Here is an 18,267-nt window from a genome sequence, read left to right on the forward strand (position 1 = left end):
ACAGCCCTTCGCCCTGTGACACGCGGGACGACGCGACCCCGCGAGATCGCCGACGATACACTCGATACAGTGTTGGTGCATATTAGAGCAAACGACGTTGCCGTTGATAACAGTGTTGGTTGGTGCGCGCGTTGGTTCCGCGAGTTTTCATCGCCTTCGACGTGCGGCCGTACGTGTTCTGGTGCGTTGCTAGGCTAGTGCTTTTCCTTGCGAGCGATCGGAGCAACCCGTGGGAGCAAAACCCAATCGCCCTTGGGTGAACCGTACGAGTGGTGTGTGTGTGCAATGAAAGTGCGGCAGCAAGCCGAGTAGGCGGCAGTGTCCCATCGGTACATCCTGCGACGACGTCGTCCTCGTCGTCCTTGCAACACGGTCCTGCCCACGGTATGGTGTCTGGCACGGCTCACCGCCCAACAGCTGATCGCCATCGGATGTGCGCACTGTGGCACGCCGAAACAACGACGGATGCTGCTGGGTGTGGTGGTGGTGTTCGGTGTCACCGACTGTTCGCCTGCTAGGACCGGCCAGACGCCCTTACACCGGTCCGTGAGTACGCCCGGAATGCTGTGAATGAAATCCGTTCACTAGAGAGCAACCGAAAGAGAGAGAGATAGAGAGAGCGCACGAGAGAGAACGAGAGTGATAGAGCTAATGGCCGAATCCTTCCCGTCGTCGGTTAGTGGCAGCATGGCCGCGATCAAACAGCAGGCTCAGCTCCAGCAGACATCGTCCGCGATGTCGATCGAGAAGCTGGTCCGTGTTGGGTACTACGAGCTGGAGAAGACGATCGGCAAGGGCAACTTTGCCGTGGTCAAACTGGCGTCGAACGTCATAACGAACTCGAAGGTAAAGCACCGTCATTGTCCCCGGGGGAAAAGGGCACCACGGGAGGGATTTATTTACCCGCATTTCTCTCTTTTCGTCTTCCTCGGCTGATAACTCTTGGCCGGTGGCAAAGGCTGGTGTTATCGCATAGGAAAAAATTGAATAATTTTATCAATCATCCCGTGAGGGGATGCGTAAAGGGGAGTCAGGGAGATGGCGGGGCGGCGGCGAATACATTCTTGCAAGCACGATAGGAGGAAGGATCTCCACGGGCGCGTACGCCAGACATCAGGGCCAATCACCGATGCCCCAAGAAAGCGATGTTCAAACGAGACACGGTCATTGTTTTCGCGTCTTCCCTTGGATGCCCTGTGCGGCTAGTTACTGGGATGGACGCGGACCGAAATGGACAGGAAGTGGGTTGTTTACATGAGGCCCTCAAGGCGCGAACCTTCGCGGGGTCACCAATTCGGTCATTTTCGCCATGAGGAGATGGATCGTTAGCGAGAGGAAAAATTGTCATTATCATTTTTTGCCCAGGGCAGCAGCGATCTTGCTGTATCAGGTCGCAAATGATAATAAATGGCTCGTGTTCGGCTTGTTCTGGGCCCTTGATACCCATCCCGAGCGAGGGAAAAGAATTAATTCAACGTTGAAAAAACGGCCACGCCGGATCGGTTTATGGCGTGCGAGCGATTATTGCGATAAACGTGTCCAAGCAAATGGAAAGCGATGCAAGGCAGGAGAAAATAACATTACGACTTGTTTCTGTGAACGACCGGGAATTTTTCCTGGCAATGAACGTTTTATCTTATTATTTATTTTAATGCGTTCACGCCACAGCAACACTCGATTATCGGTCAAAGCACAGACAAACTGGCACGTACTTTTTGTCGTTTTGTTAACAACCGGAAAGTAAAAATTTAAACTACCCTTTTTTACCTGTCGAACTCTCGTGTGTTGACAGTCATGGTTTTTTTTTTGCTTCACCGGTCCAAACCGGGAGCTACCGCCGTTACCAAGGTTTGATAACGTTATCTACTCGCCTGTCGCAGGTTTTCTTGCATCCCGCTCGTTCTCACCCGTTGTGTGTGCGTGTGTGGCTCACGAGAACCAGTTCACCCGCCTTCATATCCTCCGTTCTCGATAGAAGGTAAACCGCGTTTTAGCTACAACCACGCGAACGGCAACAGCCCACAACACCAGCAAAGTAGCCCATCCTCGAAGCAGTTAACCGAAAGTAAGGAGACTGGGAAAAAAATAAAAATAAAGGGAAGTGCATGTAACGAAGCAATAATCACGTGTACGCTAACAGAGGAGGCTGTGCGGCGGACGAAACTCGGGGCAACCAGGGGCGCATCTGTTTCGTGCTAATTTTCACCACAAACAGTAGGCATTGGGCCGTGTCTCGGGTTGTCCTCGTCCACACCCTGGCCGTTGTGGCGCAAGGGCTTTGTTTTGTGGCCTGTTGGGGGAAGAGAGGGTTTGTTATTGTGAAATATATCAATCAGCCTAGCTTCCTGGGATTGGGTGGCCACCAACGGAGGAAAATCGAAGCCAAAAAAGAGTGGAAAACCTCCCCGGGATCAATTGAACATCGTTCAGTGAATCGATGCCAATGATGAGACGAAAACACAGCCGTTGCAGGATGAAAAAAGAGTCATCCTTCGATTTTGTTGCAAGCATTCCCGCACCATTGGATTGCTTCCAATTGTGTAGGTGTGTGAGGTATTGAATGCACCTTGCTCAGGCCTGGACCGGTGACATCGATCGCCAACGAGACCAGCCGGTGGATTGACGAACGTGTGCCATATGAGCCTCGAAATAATGCACCATTTGAAACGGCCCCGAAGGGCGAATCGATCACACGGGGAGGCCACTAACGCCAGCCTAACGAGGACGAGCCTCCACAGCGAATCGCGTACGTCACACTGGCCCCGGGAAGGACCACCGGGTGGGTCGGGGCAGGTGTCCCGGGTAGGAAATGGTGAACTTTTAATGACCTAAAAATGAAGGAAACACATCTATTACGGTCAACCCGGGCAGGACACTTCAGTGGCTCGGTGGCACAGAACGGAAAAGAAAAGCGCCACATATGGGTGGGAAGACAGAGAGGACATAGAAACGGGCCAACTTTTTCCAGGTTTGGTGCTGAAAGTAGCCTTTTACATTTTCCACCGCTCGGAGCTCGCTTTATAAATACACACCAGTGGGTACGGCATGTGGGACCCTTAGGATGGGCCCTTAGAATCGGTATACCGGTGGGATTGGACTGCCAGAGATCGCGAACCGAGCAAAAATTGTGTAACTGGCGAAGACCCCACGGTGTAACCTCTGGCGACATACGGACTGCCCTTCGGCGTGGCCTGACCCATAAACGGACTCGTCCCGGACGGACACATTGTGGCGCGAGTACGAGTACGAGGTCCTTGTTTTAGTTTTTCCTTTCCAATTTTATGCCCATGGGTGAACCGCGGGTGGTTTAAAATAAATCCTTCCTTAGGCGGGCCTTCTTTGCCGGCGCAAAAGGGCTGGAAAGGGCAAGTGCAGCCGTGCGGAGGTATTGAAAATATTTGCATTTATTTTGTCCGAACGTTCGCGACCCTCCGATGGCGCTTTCGCTTCCAGATAGGTTGAATAATTTATACTAGCGTTTAGCGTTAGGTGTCTCGAGCCGATGGAAAGGGCCACTCGAAGGGCCGGTATAGTTTTGAGCCGACGGAAACGCATATTATTGACTTAACCTCGAAACTCCAAAACAAAAAAAGTGCCACGAAACATGTCCTTACGAAGCGCGTAGCGAAGAAGCTAGCCAGTCCGCTGAGGGCCAGGCCCTTCGGGGACTGATAAATGAACCGTGTCCATTTGCGTCTTTGCGCGAAGCGGTGGGTCGGTGGGGGACGGTTTGCCCTTTCGTTTGATGTCTACCATTTGTCCGTTGCTGCTCACCCTGTGACTTTCTCTTCGTCCTGCTCGCGTTTAGGTTGCAATTAAAATAATCGATAAAACATGTCTGGACGAGGAGAACCTGGCGAAGACGTTCCGCGAAATATCGATACTAAAGGTGTTACATCATCCGCACATCACACGTTTATACGAGGTCATGGAGTCACGCAACAAGATCTACCTGGTGACGGAACACGCGGCCCAGGGCGAAATATTCGACCACCTGGTCGCGAACGGGCGCATGAAGGAAGAGGAAGCCGCTCGCATCTTCTCACAGATCGTGGCCGCCGTCGACTACTGTCATCGGAAGGGCATCGTGCATCGGGATCTGAAAGCGGAAAACGTGCTGCTCGATACGGAGATGAATGTAAAGTTGGCCGATTTTGGTTTCAGCAACACCTTCGTCGAGGGTCAACCATTGCGGACGTGGTGTGGTTCACCACCATACGCCGCCCCAGAGGTGTTTCAGGGCGTGGAGTACGATGGACCAAAGTCCGACATCTGGAGCCTTGGTGTGGTGTTGTACGTGCTCGTGTGTGGCGCACTTCCATTCGACGGGAACACATTACACGACCTGCGAAGTGTGGTGGTGGCTGGGAAGTTCCGGATCCCATTCTTTATGTCACAGGAGTGCGAACAGTTGATCCGGCACATGCTGGTAGTCGAACCCGAACGACGCTATTCGCTGAAACAGATCGCTCACCATCAGTGGCTGGCTCAGTACAACTCGATACCGATGTTGGAGGCGGGTGAGAGTGGGGTGATGCCGCACCACCTACACCAACGGGAACCGGAAAACCTGGACACAGTCGTGATGACGCACATGCTTCAATTACCCGGACTGACGGCGGATATGATCGCGCAGTCAGTGCACGAGAGCCGGTTCGATCACATCTACGCGATCTACAACCTGCTGGTGGACAAACTGCGCCAGAAGCGGAAGGAGAAGGGCCGGTTGCAGCACCATGCGAGTCTGGCGTACTCGCGGTCGCGCAAGACCAGTATTACGACGGGTGTGGTCGATCGGACCGAGGTCATCAAGAACGACTCGCTCGAACGGCTGAGTCCCCTGACGAGCGTCGGTTCGACCATACTGAACATATCATCCGGCGGGCTTGTCGGTCCGGAAGAGCTGGAGAAGTACGATCTAGACGCAGTGACAGTGGTAGCCCCATCGTCGGCAACCACAACACCAATCACCTCGCCCGGAGGAACTACCCTAAAAGCGGTGGAGCCGTCATCTTCGAGCTCGACCGGCGAACATCATCTGTTCCCGCCAAACTGCACCGCCAATGGAACGGCCGGTGGTGGAGGTAACACGCGCCGCCACACTGTCGGACCAGGCGATGTGGCACACGAACAGGTCCTGGTTAATCCGAACGTTGTCCCGATAAGCTTCAAGATCGGTGGTGGTGGCATGCTGGAGCCGCCCAATCCACCGACACCGAACGTACCGATCAACATTCCATCGCTGCAGAACCAACCGATACACTATCTGACCATCAAGGATCAACACCTGCTGAAACCCCCTACTGTGATGGGTGCAAGTGAGTGTCTGGGGTTTGGTTTGTCCTGACACTTTCACGTGACTCAACGGATCACGACTCATGCGTTTGCCTTGTTCGATTTTCCCATTTTAGCGAGCTCATTCGGGAGACGTGCATCGGATGGTGGAGCTAACCTGCAGATCTACTATCCGTCGTCGTCTACCAACTTCCACGATCAACACCACGTACAGCAGCAACCGCAGCAACAGTCTCAGCAGCAACAGCAACAGCAGACCACAGACGGTACGGTTCTGGGATCGGGTGGAGGTGCACCAGCAGGGGTTGGTGGAGGCAACGGTACCGGGGGTGTTGGCGTAAACAATTCCGCTCTCGCCGTGGACCATGTGATGCTGCAGACGCCCAACAGCGAAGGAACGGATGATTCGAACGACGAAATTCAAAGGTACGTCGTGGTGAGCGAATCGGCGAGGAATTCGGCCCACCGGTATAGAGTAGCTGTTTACGAATGGGCGTACGAATTCGTGCATTTGGCGTTGAAATGGTTAACGAACCGACATTCCGGCCTCCTGTTCGGTGCAGCTTATGCACCAACGCGACTACTGTGCAGGTTGTTTAATTTTTAGAACATTTTATGGGTTACAAAGAGGACAAAGAACCCCCAAGAAAACAGGCCACGACAGAGTGTGTAGTCGAAGGGCACGTTGTTTCGTTTGTCAGAATGTGTATACGTCCTCGGACGAACGATGCTGTGCTTGGAAAAGAAACTCGGTCCGGTAACTCTCGCATGTCATATAGCTACTAACTTTGGTAATACGAAGCACGATGGCATTTTGTTAAACACACATTATAATCTTCCCCAAGGAAAAGGCGAATTTCCGAACCATCCCTGAATGAAGCCACCGTTTTGGGTGATGTAATTACAATGGCTCGTGCCGTGCGCGAGAACCTGCTCTAAATGGATTTAGTGTGACGGCATGGCCGTGCAGGTGTGAAGAGCACGTCACATAACGGACATGTAACTTTTGAATAGTGCCGCAGTCTTTGCTCTCGCGATTACCACACACCGGAACACAGTGGCCGGCATGCGCGGCAATGGAATCGAAGCAATCGTTAAATCTCTTTCGGATGCAAATGCCGGATGCACTGCACCACGGGGAAGCCATGGTCGCTATATAATGGAACGATTCCGCCTCACAGATAGTGTACGCTACAAAGCGGATTCCTTTGAAAACAGGGCGGAAACGGTTCCACCCATTGAAACGATCGTCACCCTGACCTGTGACTGACCGAAACCGATCTCATATCGTTTACTTTTTCTTGTAGATATATGCATGGCCGAGGTTGCACCAAACGGCACACCGTAGGATGTACGGACGATCTATCGACGGGGAATGCGTCACCGATGGAACCGCCGCAGGCCCACTCGCCGGCCCCGTCCGTGGGTAGCGGTAGTGGAACGGGTGGTGGTGGAGGAGGAAGGACGCGCCGTACCGGTTTGCTGACCGTGATGGAACGACCGCCCGGTAAGTGATTCCGGAAGCGTCCCAGAAGCAGACGAACAGAACGCGCACACGTATGATCGATGTTAGACAGTTTGGCGAATGCTCGTGGATTCTTTCGAGTTACTTTCGTTTTGGCTTTCCCTTGCATGTCGCTAAAATATACTCGACCCTTTCTTAATACCTTCTACGGCTCTCCGATAATGTCCCGTACCGCTAGCGCAAGCAATCTGCTTTGCGTTTCGGTTCCGAACCGGTTTTCTTCCTGCTCGTACGATTCGATGTTAGGATCGAACGGTTGTACTTAGATTTGTTGCCCCATTATATGATTTGTTAGAAATATTTTTACGTACTTATTATCTCGTCCCCGTTTTATTTTCTTTTACGTTTATACAATTTTTCGTTTCCTTGCCTTCTTTTTCGTATCTCTTTTTCATTCTTTTTGCTGTTTTATTTGTACATATGTGTATCTTTGAATACGTTAAATTGTGCTACAATATTTTCGTTGTTGTGAAACAATGTACACGTAAAAAACACGCACGCATTCCTCCACACTTAACCTCGCACAAATTGGGTACGATTCGCAAACGCCGCGGCCCACAGTGATTAGCCCGGATCTCATACGCGAGGTTGAAGCCCGCATGAATCGCGACTATCTGCCACCATCGCTGCTGTCCTCGGGTGTTGGAGTGGCCTCTACCGGGCCGATCGAACCTGGGCCAGCTGGGTTACTACCAATAATGTCACCACCGATGCACCCGCATGTGGGCCTAGTAGCGGGAATGCTAGCTGGGGTACAATCGTCACTGGTTACAGGAGGCCCGGTATCGGCGCCACCGCCGGCCCACTTATCCCAGCCTCCACCGGTCCAATCGCAGCTTTGCAACCGCCGGTATGCCGCCAGAACCTGTAAGCTCCCGACGGTGCAGGAAATCGGTAAGTAAGAGCCCCATCTCGGAACCGGGAGCAGCACATCCTTGTGCTGCGTCTCCTAAGTCACGAGGATGCATCTTGATCTCGCCGATTAACCCGACCATTCGACTACCAACGGATCATCGAGAGGAATGGGGGCTTACGGGTGGGGTTGGGAAAGGGACCAACGTCACACACACGCACATACACAAACAAACATTGCTTCACGGTTCCACAGCTCCATTAACAACCAACTAATCCGTTCGCTTCACGTCACATTCGTCACCCTAGTTCACTGTTGTCATGTAGCTGGATTTGATCGTAGAACTCTCGTAGACCTTGCACTCCTTGTTGTTGTGTCGTGTTGATTTTCCTGCAGGCGTATAATGTTCGGTTTGCTTGGTTGCTTAGTGTGCCTTATACGCTTTTCCGCGTGTTGCCAATACACCGCATGGTGATTGATTCATGCATATACACATTTCTACTCATTTTTCGTTCATCACATGGTGACTTTTCCTTCGAGACCATAACTAATGGTGTATCTTTCTGTTCCCTACAGGCCGCTACAGTCCAGTACGGCGCGCATCCGAGGGTTCACGTTTAACGTCCCAATTCCAGGGTCCATTCCAGGAGTGTCAACAGTTGCAGAAGGGTCTACATGCCGCGGCGGTAGCTTCGTCACAACAGCGCAATAATCTGCTGATCACACCCAGCCCACCACTGGCGGATAACTCCGTCAGCCTGCCCGGGTCTCCGATGCACTGCAAGGCGTTTGTGGACGATCGAACCTACCCGGATATAACCGTGCCGCATGACGTGCTACTTTCGCTCGTACCGGGTCTGGAACGGTTGGTGCAAGAGAGCCGCCTACAGATCGAGGTGGCCAACAGTATCCTGAACACGCGTACGATGCCCTACGAGATCGGGCAGCAGTTAGGGTTAGTGCGTGGTGCTGGTGTCGGTGGACCCGTCGGTTGTACGCTTGATGTTGGAATGAATCTGCTGCAGCTGCAGCACAGTCAGAGTGTGTCCCCACTGAACACGGTGCTGCGGCAGAGTACTGGGGCGAACGCGGGTTATCCGGTTGCGGGACGTCCAACGGGCCTGACCATGGGAGGGATGCATCCGAGCTACATTACCGCTGGTGGAGGTGGCGTCGGAACATTCGGTAACCCGTACGGCGGGTACACGAACCTAATGGCACCTGTGGCTGCGGTAGGAACGTCTGTGGCTGTAGCGGCTGCGGCGTCGAGTACAGGAATGTGCCATCTGTCGGGTTTGGAATACCCGGGAAGCAATAGCAACAGCGGGTGTCCATCGCCGGTGTACTACGCCAGTGGCTGTTCCTCGCCGATTCTGCCTGGACCACCGGCTTCCATCGTTAGCGGATGCAGTGGGAATTTAGGCGGTTCGAGTACTGCCGGAACATCCAGCGGAGCGGCATCGCCGATGCACCAGATTACACGTGGCATCAGCACGCTGAACACGGGTGGTGGTGGAGGAGGAAGTGCCTCGATGGCGGGAGGGTCGATCACACGTGGTACGTCTTCGGCGGCCGCGGCCGCAGTATCCTTTCCTTCTGTCGCCTGCAACGAACCGCTCGACCTCAGCATGGACATCGTGAACAGCGTCGAGTTGGATTTTTCCGGTCGAATCGCCGGCGGATGCTACTCCGGAGCGACCACCCCGGTCAACTACTTCGATCCGAAGAACTTCGTGCTGCTGCCACCAGTTCCGTCGCAAGCGATGCGGATCGCCGCTACTCCACCTACGTCACCCAACAATCTGTGCATCATCCAAGAGGAGCACTCCACGGTGGGCCTGCCCAGTGGTGGTCTGTCGATAGGAGGAGGAACTGGAGCCCCGTTCAAATGCCACTCGGCCAACGCCTCTCCGGAGGATCTTAGTTTTCAGCACACGCACCCGCAGATTTGCCTGACGGACGTACAGGGAAGCGAGATCACGCTCGTTGCCTTGTCCGATTCAAGTCACGGCGACAGCGACGATTCGTTGAACTGTCCCACGGGCAGTAGCGCAACGACGAGCGGGCTCGGATTTTCAGGGTTGCTTATCACGGAACCAACGAGCGACATGCCGTCGATAACACGTGGTGTTGGTCGGAAGGCGAGCCTCGACACGGAAAACTGCTCGACTGCGACGACAACGACGACGACGACATCGGCCAAGCTGGACACGTCGGACATGAGTGAGTCGTATGTGCGCCGGGGCAGCGACAAGTCGTTGGGTTTCAGCGACGACAGCCTCAGCAACGACTCGAACCACTCGAACTTGTCGCCTTGCCAGGAGCCGTCAGCGTCGAGTTCCGGCTTCAAGAGTGCTGACTCCAACTCTGAACAGGACGGTGCGAGGTTGAGCCCGGACTCGCTGGGCGATGGCACGAAGAGCGCAGACGAATGCTACGATCTGCCGTTGCCACAGGAATGCTCATCGCTTGACTCGGTCCGCATCCTGGAGATGGTGAAGCGAACACTTGATTCAACGATGCCGCCGAAAGGCTGTGTTTACGGTATTGCCGGAGGCCACGGGAGCAGATCCTCGGACGGAGCGCATTCTCACTCCGATGGAAGGCGTTCGACCGCCGGCGGATTAAGTGGGGTCGATCCTTCGACGTCCACGGATGCTAGTGGCACGAGTCGCTCCAATTCTGTGCCAGATGCGGGATCCAACCTGAGCCTGGAGTTCTCGGGCGGATTGCAGATCGAGCTGCAGGTGTACGAAGGACGCAACAGCAAGGATAGCAATACGAGCAAGGGCATTAAGATGCGACGGATCTCCGGCGACCAGTACGAATACGGGAAGCTGTGCCAACAGCTTATCACGTCGCTAACGGTGTAAGGGTTCCAGCATCGCGGCATCGGTAGGGTTACGTTTCTTTAACGAATGCAGTGTAGCAAAAGTAGAGTTTAGCCAAGGTAGAGTAACGAAAGGATCGACCATCGAACGAATGCACACACTGAGGCCAGTCTTGCGTTCTTGTTTGCCTTACGCACGGTTTTATCGCAAATTTTTAATCTCACGTTCAATTTTTAATCGTTAGTTCAATTGAACCACCGTTGGTTTACTGACTGTTTGGCCATACGTTTGCCCTTCGCGGCAGTCAGGCATAAAGGAGAAAGGCGGAATAGGTTATCTATTTTGTTTTGTTTTTAACGAAAAATTAGTATTCATTTTCATACGTTTCTTTTTATTGTATCGTAGTACTGACTGACAAGTCCCCAAAAGGTGACTGTCGCGCCTTGATTTCGCCAAAGGAAGCGAAACGGAACGCGCTGGCGTTCCCTGCAATAGCCAAGTAGGTAGTTATTATCCCCATTCGTACGTGAATAGTATTGTTAACGCCTAAGTACATCCATAGTCGTTGCATTACGGAAGGAGATAGTTGCGGATGGCAGAGAATGTTGAGTTTTCTTTTCCTGTTACTTCTGTATGCTAGGAAACGCGCGATGGCGTAGATTCTCAGTCTCGCCAGCAATATAAACTAGAGTTTTTCACACTCCCGGCAAAGCCATCTTGGTGAGCTAGGTATGTTTCATTCGGCTAACCTAACTAATATTGATAGTAAACATTTCACTTGCTACCACATGCTATTAATTCGATTCCAAGCAGACGAATGCCGAGCCAAGTTAAAGGTAGCACCGAAGGTGCAGGATGGCTAGACAAGAAGCGAGGGAACGTGTGTCTTTAGCTTAGTTAGTAATTTTTGTTTTAGATAATCCGGCGCGCACAGTCGAAGGCCGCAAAGCGACCGCTAGCAGTTGGCTCAAGTAATAATGCCAACACGAATCGATTCACATGCTCAGAAGATAATATGTTGTGTTCAATTTTGGCGATCGGAGCGCTACAATTACAGCAAACAGAAACGTTCCAAAAGGTGCGAGTATCCTACTATTGTATAGTTCTATGTATTCTTCTCTACGCTGCCCTAGACGATTTCCGCACAGAGAGAGCCCAGAGTAAATTTTGTCTCATTCGGCTGTACGTTTCAAGCTGCGTTTGTAGCACGTTCCAATTTACTAGTTTCGTTAATGTTACAAAAGTTTCGCTTTAGTCTCCGTATGAAAAGTTAAAAGACTATTAGAGCGTGAGAATGAGCATGTGGCTTCCGGATGCGAAAAGCTTGCAGTTGATCATTTGGAAAAAGCTGCCGTGAATTTGATTAAAAAAGTGTAAAATCGAGGAGAAACGAATCCATTCTGAATGCGCGTGATGCCCTATAATTTGACAAATGAACCAATATGTGCAATTTCTTAGCGAATACATTCCAAACGGTGGTAGCTACGGGGCGGTTGGCCAACACATAGAATGTTGGCCCGTGGTCCAGCTGCTCGAGCTACGAAGGATAACGAACAAATGAAAAGCGCTGCGGCGCGATGTGGATATGTCGACAAAATTGATACCAGACATTCCTGATGTATAAAAAGCAAAGAGCAACACCTGCTTGGGCGAAGGAGAAATAGTTGATTCAATGGTGTTTGAGAAGTCTATATTTATTGATGATTGTGCAAGACTAGACGTAGTGAATCGAATAATGTTTTGTCGCCGAAGGAGGATTAATACTAGCTGTTATGAAGAAGAAAAAACGTATCAGCACAAAGCGGAAGGGAGAAGAAAAAGAACAACTAAAAAATAGTAATTAATGAACCAATAATCGTAAGCAAACCGTCTCTACTGATAGACTCTGTTGGGCAGTGTAGAAATAGCGAACGACGTACATCCTAGAGCATAAAGAAGCAGACTTGAACAGCAGAGAACAACTCGGGTACAAAGGACAACGCCAATTCGCTTAGTGCTGGCGGAAGCAAACACTGTGACTGTGGTAAGCGGCATTGTATTGCCTAATGCTATTATTTGAAGCAGATTCCTGACGTCTTCACCCCATAAAGGTGACATGTTTCGTGACGAACAACAAACGAGCCCGGAACTGATCGGGTAACCCGGAGCATGGATAAAAACAGATAACAATTGGCTGGCACATGCGCAGGCGTCAAACATTCGAATGTAAGTGATTAGGTTTAACACTTATTATTATATATAAATACTGCGTAGCTCAATAGCGGGTAGTATTTCCATATTGAACTCTATTGCGTTTACTACTGACTACACTAAAACACGAGGAAGAAGCAAAAAGAAAGACACTGAACGGTTAATTGAAGGATAATTGGAATTAAATTATTAGGCTCGTGCATATTTCCTCCCGCCGTGTTTTTTGTTTTTGCCAATTGACGATTTCTGCGGAAAAGTCTGACATAGTTTCGTCTAACCTGGCGGGTGTCGGCCTTTAAAAAAAAGTTAATGGATGAAAATTGATAACTTCGACAGCTATATTGTCTATAGAGACGTACGTACAGGGTAAAGCTAGTTCTAGTAACTTCTTCTTTGCCACAGAGCAAGATACATTCTTTGTGGGTCAGAAACTCGTTCGTTTTCTGGTAATTTTCACTTTGCGTTGAGACTTTCAACAAGGCAGTAAAAAAGTTTGAAAACTGGTCGCAGCGAATGTCTTGTACAAACGCTATGCAATGCTTTCTGGGGGAACATCCTCCTTGAAGACACATCTTTAAAGCGTGGATATATTTGTTGAAACTCATTACACGTGGGTTAGTTTTCATATACGAGCTAACACTACTGCAGAGTCAGATTCTTGCCATTCAGCATTAAAAGTAGAAGTTACAGGACATTTCAGAATGCCTAATGAAAGCTTTTGGTATGCAGAACAGACAGCAAACATACAAATAATGGGAACAGATAACGCAAAGCCTAGAGTGCTGGACAACTTAACTGATAGTGATAGCGTAATAACAAGCCCGACTACCTAATTCAAACTGGCAAACCAGAAACTTAACCCCCTACACACAAACATACATAGGATCGCTCGTGTCACTGAGGATGCACGGAATAAAGCAAGCTAGTAGAGAAGAGTACTACCCTAAAAACGATACACAACACTACAAATCAAACCAGAAAACAGTTGAACAAGTTTATCATTAAAAGACTGCTGTGATTTTAACGTAATAATAAATAAATGATATAGAAAAGTAGGAAGAAGGACACATCTGACTTCGAAAGAACTAGTGTAAAAAAAGAGATAGTTTCTTTCAGCATCGACAAAAGAACGGTCGTGGAAAATCGGTTTAAGCTGAGACATCCGGAAAATAAGGTTATATTTTAAGATAATTTTTCTTGGAGCTTACAACTAAAGGCAATTGATAAAAGAGACTATGTACTATCACGATCCCCTTCCGGTACTATCGCTACCCATATCGAGATGTAGCGTAGCATTGTTTCACCTTAAATGATTTGGTTAAGCGCCACGTGTTACTCAACGCGCACGTTATATCTTCGCGAGATGCTGCGCCGCGAGCACTCCTTGCTGGTGATGCGCATTAGCAGCAACAATGCCATCACGTCCGACACCACCAGCATGTAGAAGACGTTACTCCAGCCGGAAAACATGCCGGCCAGCAGCGGACCCAAGGCTGCCCCAATCGAACCAGTACCGTCTATAATTGCAGTAACCGTGGCTAGAGCCTTCGAGTTCCCGTTTAAGGAGCTGTGCTGTCCAAGCTCGGCACTGACCGACGTCGTGATAAGCGCGTATGGCCCATTCACTGTGATTCCGACGATGAACAGCAGCATGATGTTGAGCGAAAGGGAAACACTACCCCAGTGTCGGTAGATTAGAAGCTACGGAAGAGAACGCAAAGGATGTCGTAAGCCTAACTGATGTGATGGGTTAGAAGAGCGAAAGAAAATGCTCGCAAATACCAATGGAGCGGCCATTGCCAGCATTCCGGTGCATGTCGTTGCCGGCATACTGCTCGCATCGGACAACATTCCAGCTGCGATGGCACCAACGATGCCTCCAATATCGAACACCGTCGATACGTCCGCGGATAGCTTAGCGCCCATCGAAGCTGCAGAATGGGACGAGAAAAAGGCAGTTAATATATCGCTCGCTTACGCATTTCGAACGCGTGACTCAACTCACTCGAATGTTGAATGTAAAATGGTAGCCAAAACAGGAATGTGTAGCTGACGAGCTTGGAGAAGAACAGACTGAGGGAAAATTCGATCACGCCCGGGATGCGAAGTGCGCCGAAAAATCCGATGGCGTCTTCTCGGGGTGCGCGATTAATGCTGCCGATGATAGGAGTGTGTTCGTTTGGTTCCTGCTATAGAAAGAAAAACCCCCGGAAAAAGAAGCACGTTTAGAAAACGTCTGCAAAACGCTGCAAACCTATAATCCATCACCAGCGAAGGGTTGTTAGTTCATGCTGCATGCATTTAAAACGGTTAGAAACGTGCTGTAGAAAAAGCTCGGTTGTGGGGTTGAGTACCAGCGCCCATAGTAAAATGCATGCACTTACTGAATAATAACTGCCACGTAAGCTTCGCGTCGAGGCATTATCCTGTGGCGACGAAGCGACGAAGGACACGCAAAATCATACGCATAAAACAACATGCCATGGGGCAAAGCAAAGGGAATAAAAAAAACAAAACGGAAACGAATGGATTAGTTAACAACGCTCTCTAAAGGGGGAAGCGATCGGTTAGTATACGACCGGGGAAAATCTAACGGCTACGGGCTGTGGAAAGCCTCTTCGTTGTACCTCTTCCACGTTGGCTCCGTACTCCTCGACGTCGCTCACCGATTCGTCCATTCGGCGGTGACTTCCGGAGGACGACGCCCGGTGCTGTTGCCCGTGATCGCCTACCTTCTCCTGACAATCGACAATCTCGGGCCGTTCGACCAGAAACAGAAACATTACAAAACCACACAGGCCCATCAGAAATCCCGGCACGACAAACGACATTGACCAGTCCCGCTCAACGTAGTGTGCCGCGATCACAGTCCCCAGAACATTCCCGATCGAGGTGTGGCTGTTCCAGATGCCAAAGATGAGCCCTCGTTTCGATTTGCCGAACCAGCGGCCCAAGACGGTGACAACACCGGGCCAGCCGGTGGTCTGGAACATGCCCGCTAGTGCCTGCACGGCAATAAAGTACCAGATCGTGTGAATGTCGTACACTTTGGCCATACCGAACATGTAGCAAAACACGCCCGAAAACGCCATTCCGAGAGCAAGGAAGTATCGCAGTGACACGCGCTCTGCGATGAATCCGGCGAAGAACATCGCAATGGCGTAGCTGAACAGGAACGCAGAATCAAGCGCACCAAGCAGTGAGTTAAAGTCAGGCTGGTCAAAGGGCGGATAATCACACCACGTGCCGTCCGTTGGCAAGGGTGAAGTTGCTGTCGGATCAGCTCCACCAGCGGGCGTTACGAACTCCGGTGGAAGCGTTACCATCGAGCAGTTCCGGTGTAGTACGGATTTCACGACGGAGATTGGCTTCCGTGTCATGTGGTAGCACGTGTAGGCAAGGTAGGTCAACCCAAAGACGGAACATTTGAACCACAGCACGCGGTTGAGCTGGAACCGGGGACATAGCTTCGGCGCTAGGTAGCTTATAACTCGTACGCCAAGTGGCGCATTTGGATAAGTCGAGCTCATTCTCTGCTGTCGTCCACTGGACGGCATGTGAAGTCGTTCAATTTACCAGCGGCGATTGAGGTTTGTGCCAATGTGCCTTTTCGTTGATTAAATACCTGAAAGTAGCAGATGTGGAAGAAAACATTCAATTGCAATCGCGTAATAAGACACAGCGAGATTGTTAATGGGCTGATAAGCGAATTATTTCGCAGGACGGCTTCGTTAGGGTCGATTCTACACGATGACTCAGAGGAACCGGGCCTAAGGGGGAGGAAGATACCTTTTTGAACACTTGCCACGAAGAATGTGTACACATGTGTTGTTGTGTTTTCACTATTTTCCGCATCCGATCGATTACTACATTGTTGCTAGCTCCAGAATATTTAATTTCTAGCGCAAACTAAGCATTTACACCTACTGCGGGCCTGGCTATTGCAAGCCATACGCACTTATTGCACCGGATTCTGGCGTAGAAGAACTTTATGCTGGTTGATAAATGAATCTATTGTTTGCTCCGCAGCCAACGTAGCGCTCGAAGTCTGATCTTTTACTTCTTTTTTAGTTCTAGAAAAAAAAAACTGTTCCAACTTCTGTCTGGTGAAGGAGTCAGTTTCACGGGAGTCTCCCTGCCTACTCCTCAAATAAGGAGCTCTATAGGAGTAGTTGCTTCATTGATGATTAATAATGTTTCTCACCTAAAGCGGGTTATTGTTTAACATAGTTAATTTAACTAAAAACAGTTGAATATTTAGTAAACAGGTTCAATTTTGTTTTGATACTTCATATGACGTTCACCCCGTAGAACATCGATCGTGTTTATACCATGCAGTTCATTTGCTGTAAGCCGTGCTAAGGCATCCGGTTCGTTAAGCCATGTTTATGCACAAATTTCCTTCATTCAATGATTTCTTAGATATTAGATAAATTTTGGGCAAACCAGAACAAATTTTACGCAAAAGTAACAGGAGAGCATATCATTTGGGAGGCAATAAATCATTGTAAATGTGAACGTTTCATTCTCAACAAACGCTTAGTCATTTAAGTTTTCAAATCTCAACAACAGATGGCGCAAGTTTGAATAAACAAGCGCTTTTATAACTCACTTATAGATGACGTTGCAAAATGCTTGACAGCCACCTTATTTGTAAAAAATAAACCACTGTTCGTTTTACATTATATAGACCGCTACCTTATTTGAAAGAAATAGACCATCGTCTCATATAGCATTATATAGACTGCCACCTATTTTTTGATAAGATAGATAGTCCCCAGCCTTATACGGCATCTATAAGACCATTGCTTCATTTGACATTAAATGGACCATCATTTCATGTAATATCACATGGACCATTGTATAATGTGCATTATATAGTCCACTGCTTAATTTGACTTTGAATAGACCACTTCCTCATGTGATAACCTATAGACCACCGCCTCATGTGGCATTGATAGACCACCACCTCATTTGGCATTAAACAGACCATCAACTAATCTTTCATAAACTAGACCACCTTCTCATGAGCTATTGCACAGGCCACTGCCTTATATGTATTATTAGACCACCGCCTAACGCCTCATTATATAGACCACTATTTCATTTGATATTAGATAGACCACTGCCTTATTTGACATCCAATAGACCACCGCCTCATTTGGCATTGAATAGACCACTGTCTCATATGACGTTGAATAAACCATGACCTAATCTGTCGTTAACTAGACCACCACCTCATGTGCTGTTGCATAGACCACTGCCTCATGTGCATTACATAGACCACCACCTTATGTGTATTACATAGACCACCACCTCATCTCTCATGAAATAGACCACCGCCTCATATGACATTAAATAGACCACCACCTCATTTGACATTAAGCAGACCACCGCCTCATGTGCAATTATATAGACCACTATCTCATTTGATATTAGATAGACCACTGCCTGATATGACAAGCAATAGACCACCGCCTCATTTGGCATTGAATAGACCACTGTCTCATATGACGATGAATAGACCATGACCCAATCTGTAGTTAACTAGACCACCACCTCATGTGCATTAT

The 18,267-nt window shown here is 49.6% G+C and overlaps 2 protein-coding genes across 3 annotated transcripts; one reads left to right on the forward strand and one right to left on the reverse strand.

Annotated features, from left to right (window-relative positions):
- The first annotated feature begins 651 nt into the window (after positions 1–651).
- Positions 652–10,546, forward strand: LOC128723521 (uncharacterized). Its single transcript, XM_053817274.1, has 6 exons — positions 652–846; positions 3,809–5,318; positions 5,412–5,721; positions 6,603–6,802; positions 7,382–7,714; positions 8,250–10,546. Exons 1-6 carry the CDS (start codon positions 652–654, stop codon positions 10,544–10,546), a joined length of 4,845 nt encoding a protein of 1,614 aa, XP_053673249.1.
- Positions 10,547–13,852: 3,306 nt separating this feature from the next.
- LOC128723163 (glucose-6-phosphate exchanger SLC37A2) lies at positions 13,853–16,940 on the reverse strand. 2 transcript variants are annotated; one of them, XM_053816878.1, is made up of 6 exons: positions 16,899–16,940; positions 15,322–16,319; positions 15,079–15,120; positions 14,700–14,883; positions 14,477–14,625; positions 13,853–14,395 (listed from the first exon to the last, which is right to left on the reverse strand). In XM_053816878.1, the coding sequence occupies exons 2-6, from the start codon at positions 16,249–16,251 to the stop codon at positions 14,027–14,029; spliced, it is 1,674 nt and encodes a 557-aa protein (XP_053672853.1). In that variant the 5' UTR covers positions 16,252–16,319; positions 16,899–16,940; the 3' UTR covers positions 13,853–14,026. The 2 variants fall into 2 exon arrangements, with proteins under 2 accessions (XP_053672853.1, XP_053672851.1); XM_053816876.1 differs by lacking the exon at positions 16,899–16,940 and adding an exon at positions 16,484–16,572.
- Positions 16,941–18,267: the final 1,327 nt, after the last annotated feature.

Source organism: Anopheles nili, chromosome 3 (genome assembly GCF_943737925.1).
Source record: "Anopheles nili chromosome 3, idAnoNiliSN_F5_01, whole genome shotgun sequence".
In the NCBI taxonomy this organism is placed as follows: Eukaryota; Metazoa; Arthropoda; class Insecta; order Diptera; family Culicidae; genus Anopheles; species Anopheles nili.

Bases quoted from the DNA above. Each gene is read 5' to 3' on its own strand.
- LOC128723521 (XM_053817274.1), top strand. From the start codon at position 652: ATGGCCGAATCCTTCCCGTCGTCGGTTAGTGGCAGCATGGCCGCGATC. The intron at 847-3,808 runs GTAAAGCACCGT...GCTCGCGTTTAG, and splicing joins ACGTCATAACGAACTCGAAG to GTTGCAATTAAAATAATCGA. The intron at 6,803-7,381 runs GTAAGTGATTCC...CGCGGCCCACAG, and splicing joins CGTGATGGAACGACCGCCCG to TGATTAGCCCGGATCTCATA.
- LOC128723163 (XM_053816878.1), bottom strand. From the start codon at position 16,251: ATGCCGTCCAGTGGACGACAGCAGAGAATGAGCTCGACTTATCCAAAT. The intron at 15,121-15,321 runs GTACAACGAAGA...TCGTCGCCACAG, and splicing joins ACGGAGCCAACGTGGAAGAG to GATAATGCCTCGACGCGAAG. The intron at 14,626-14,699 runs GTGAGTTGAGTC...CCCATTCTGCAG, and splicing joins ATTTTACATTCAACATTCGA to CTTCGATGGGCGCTAAGCTA.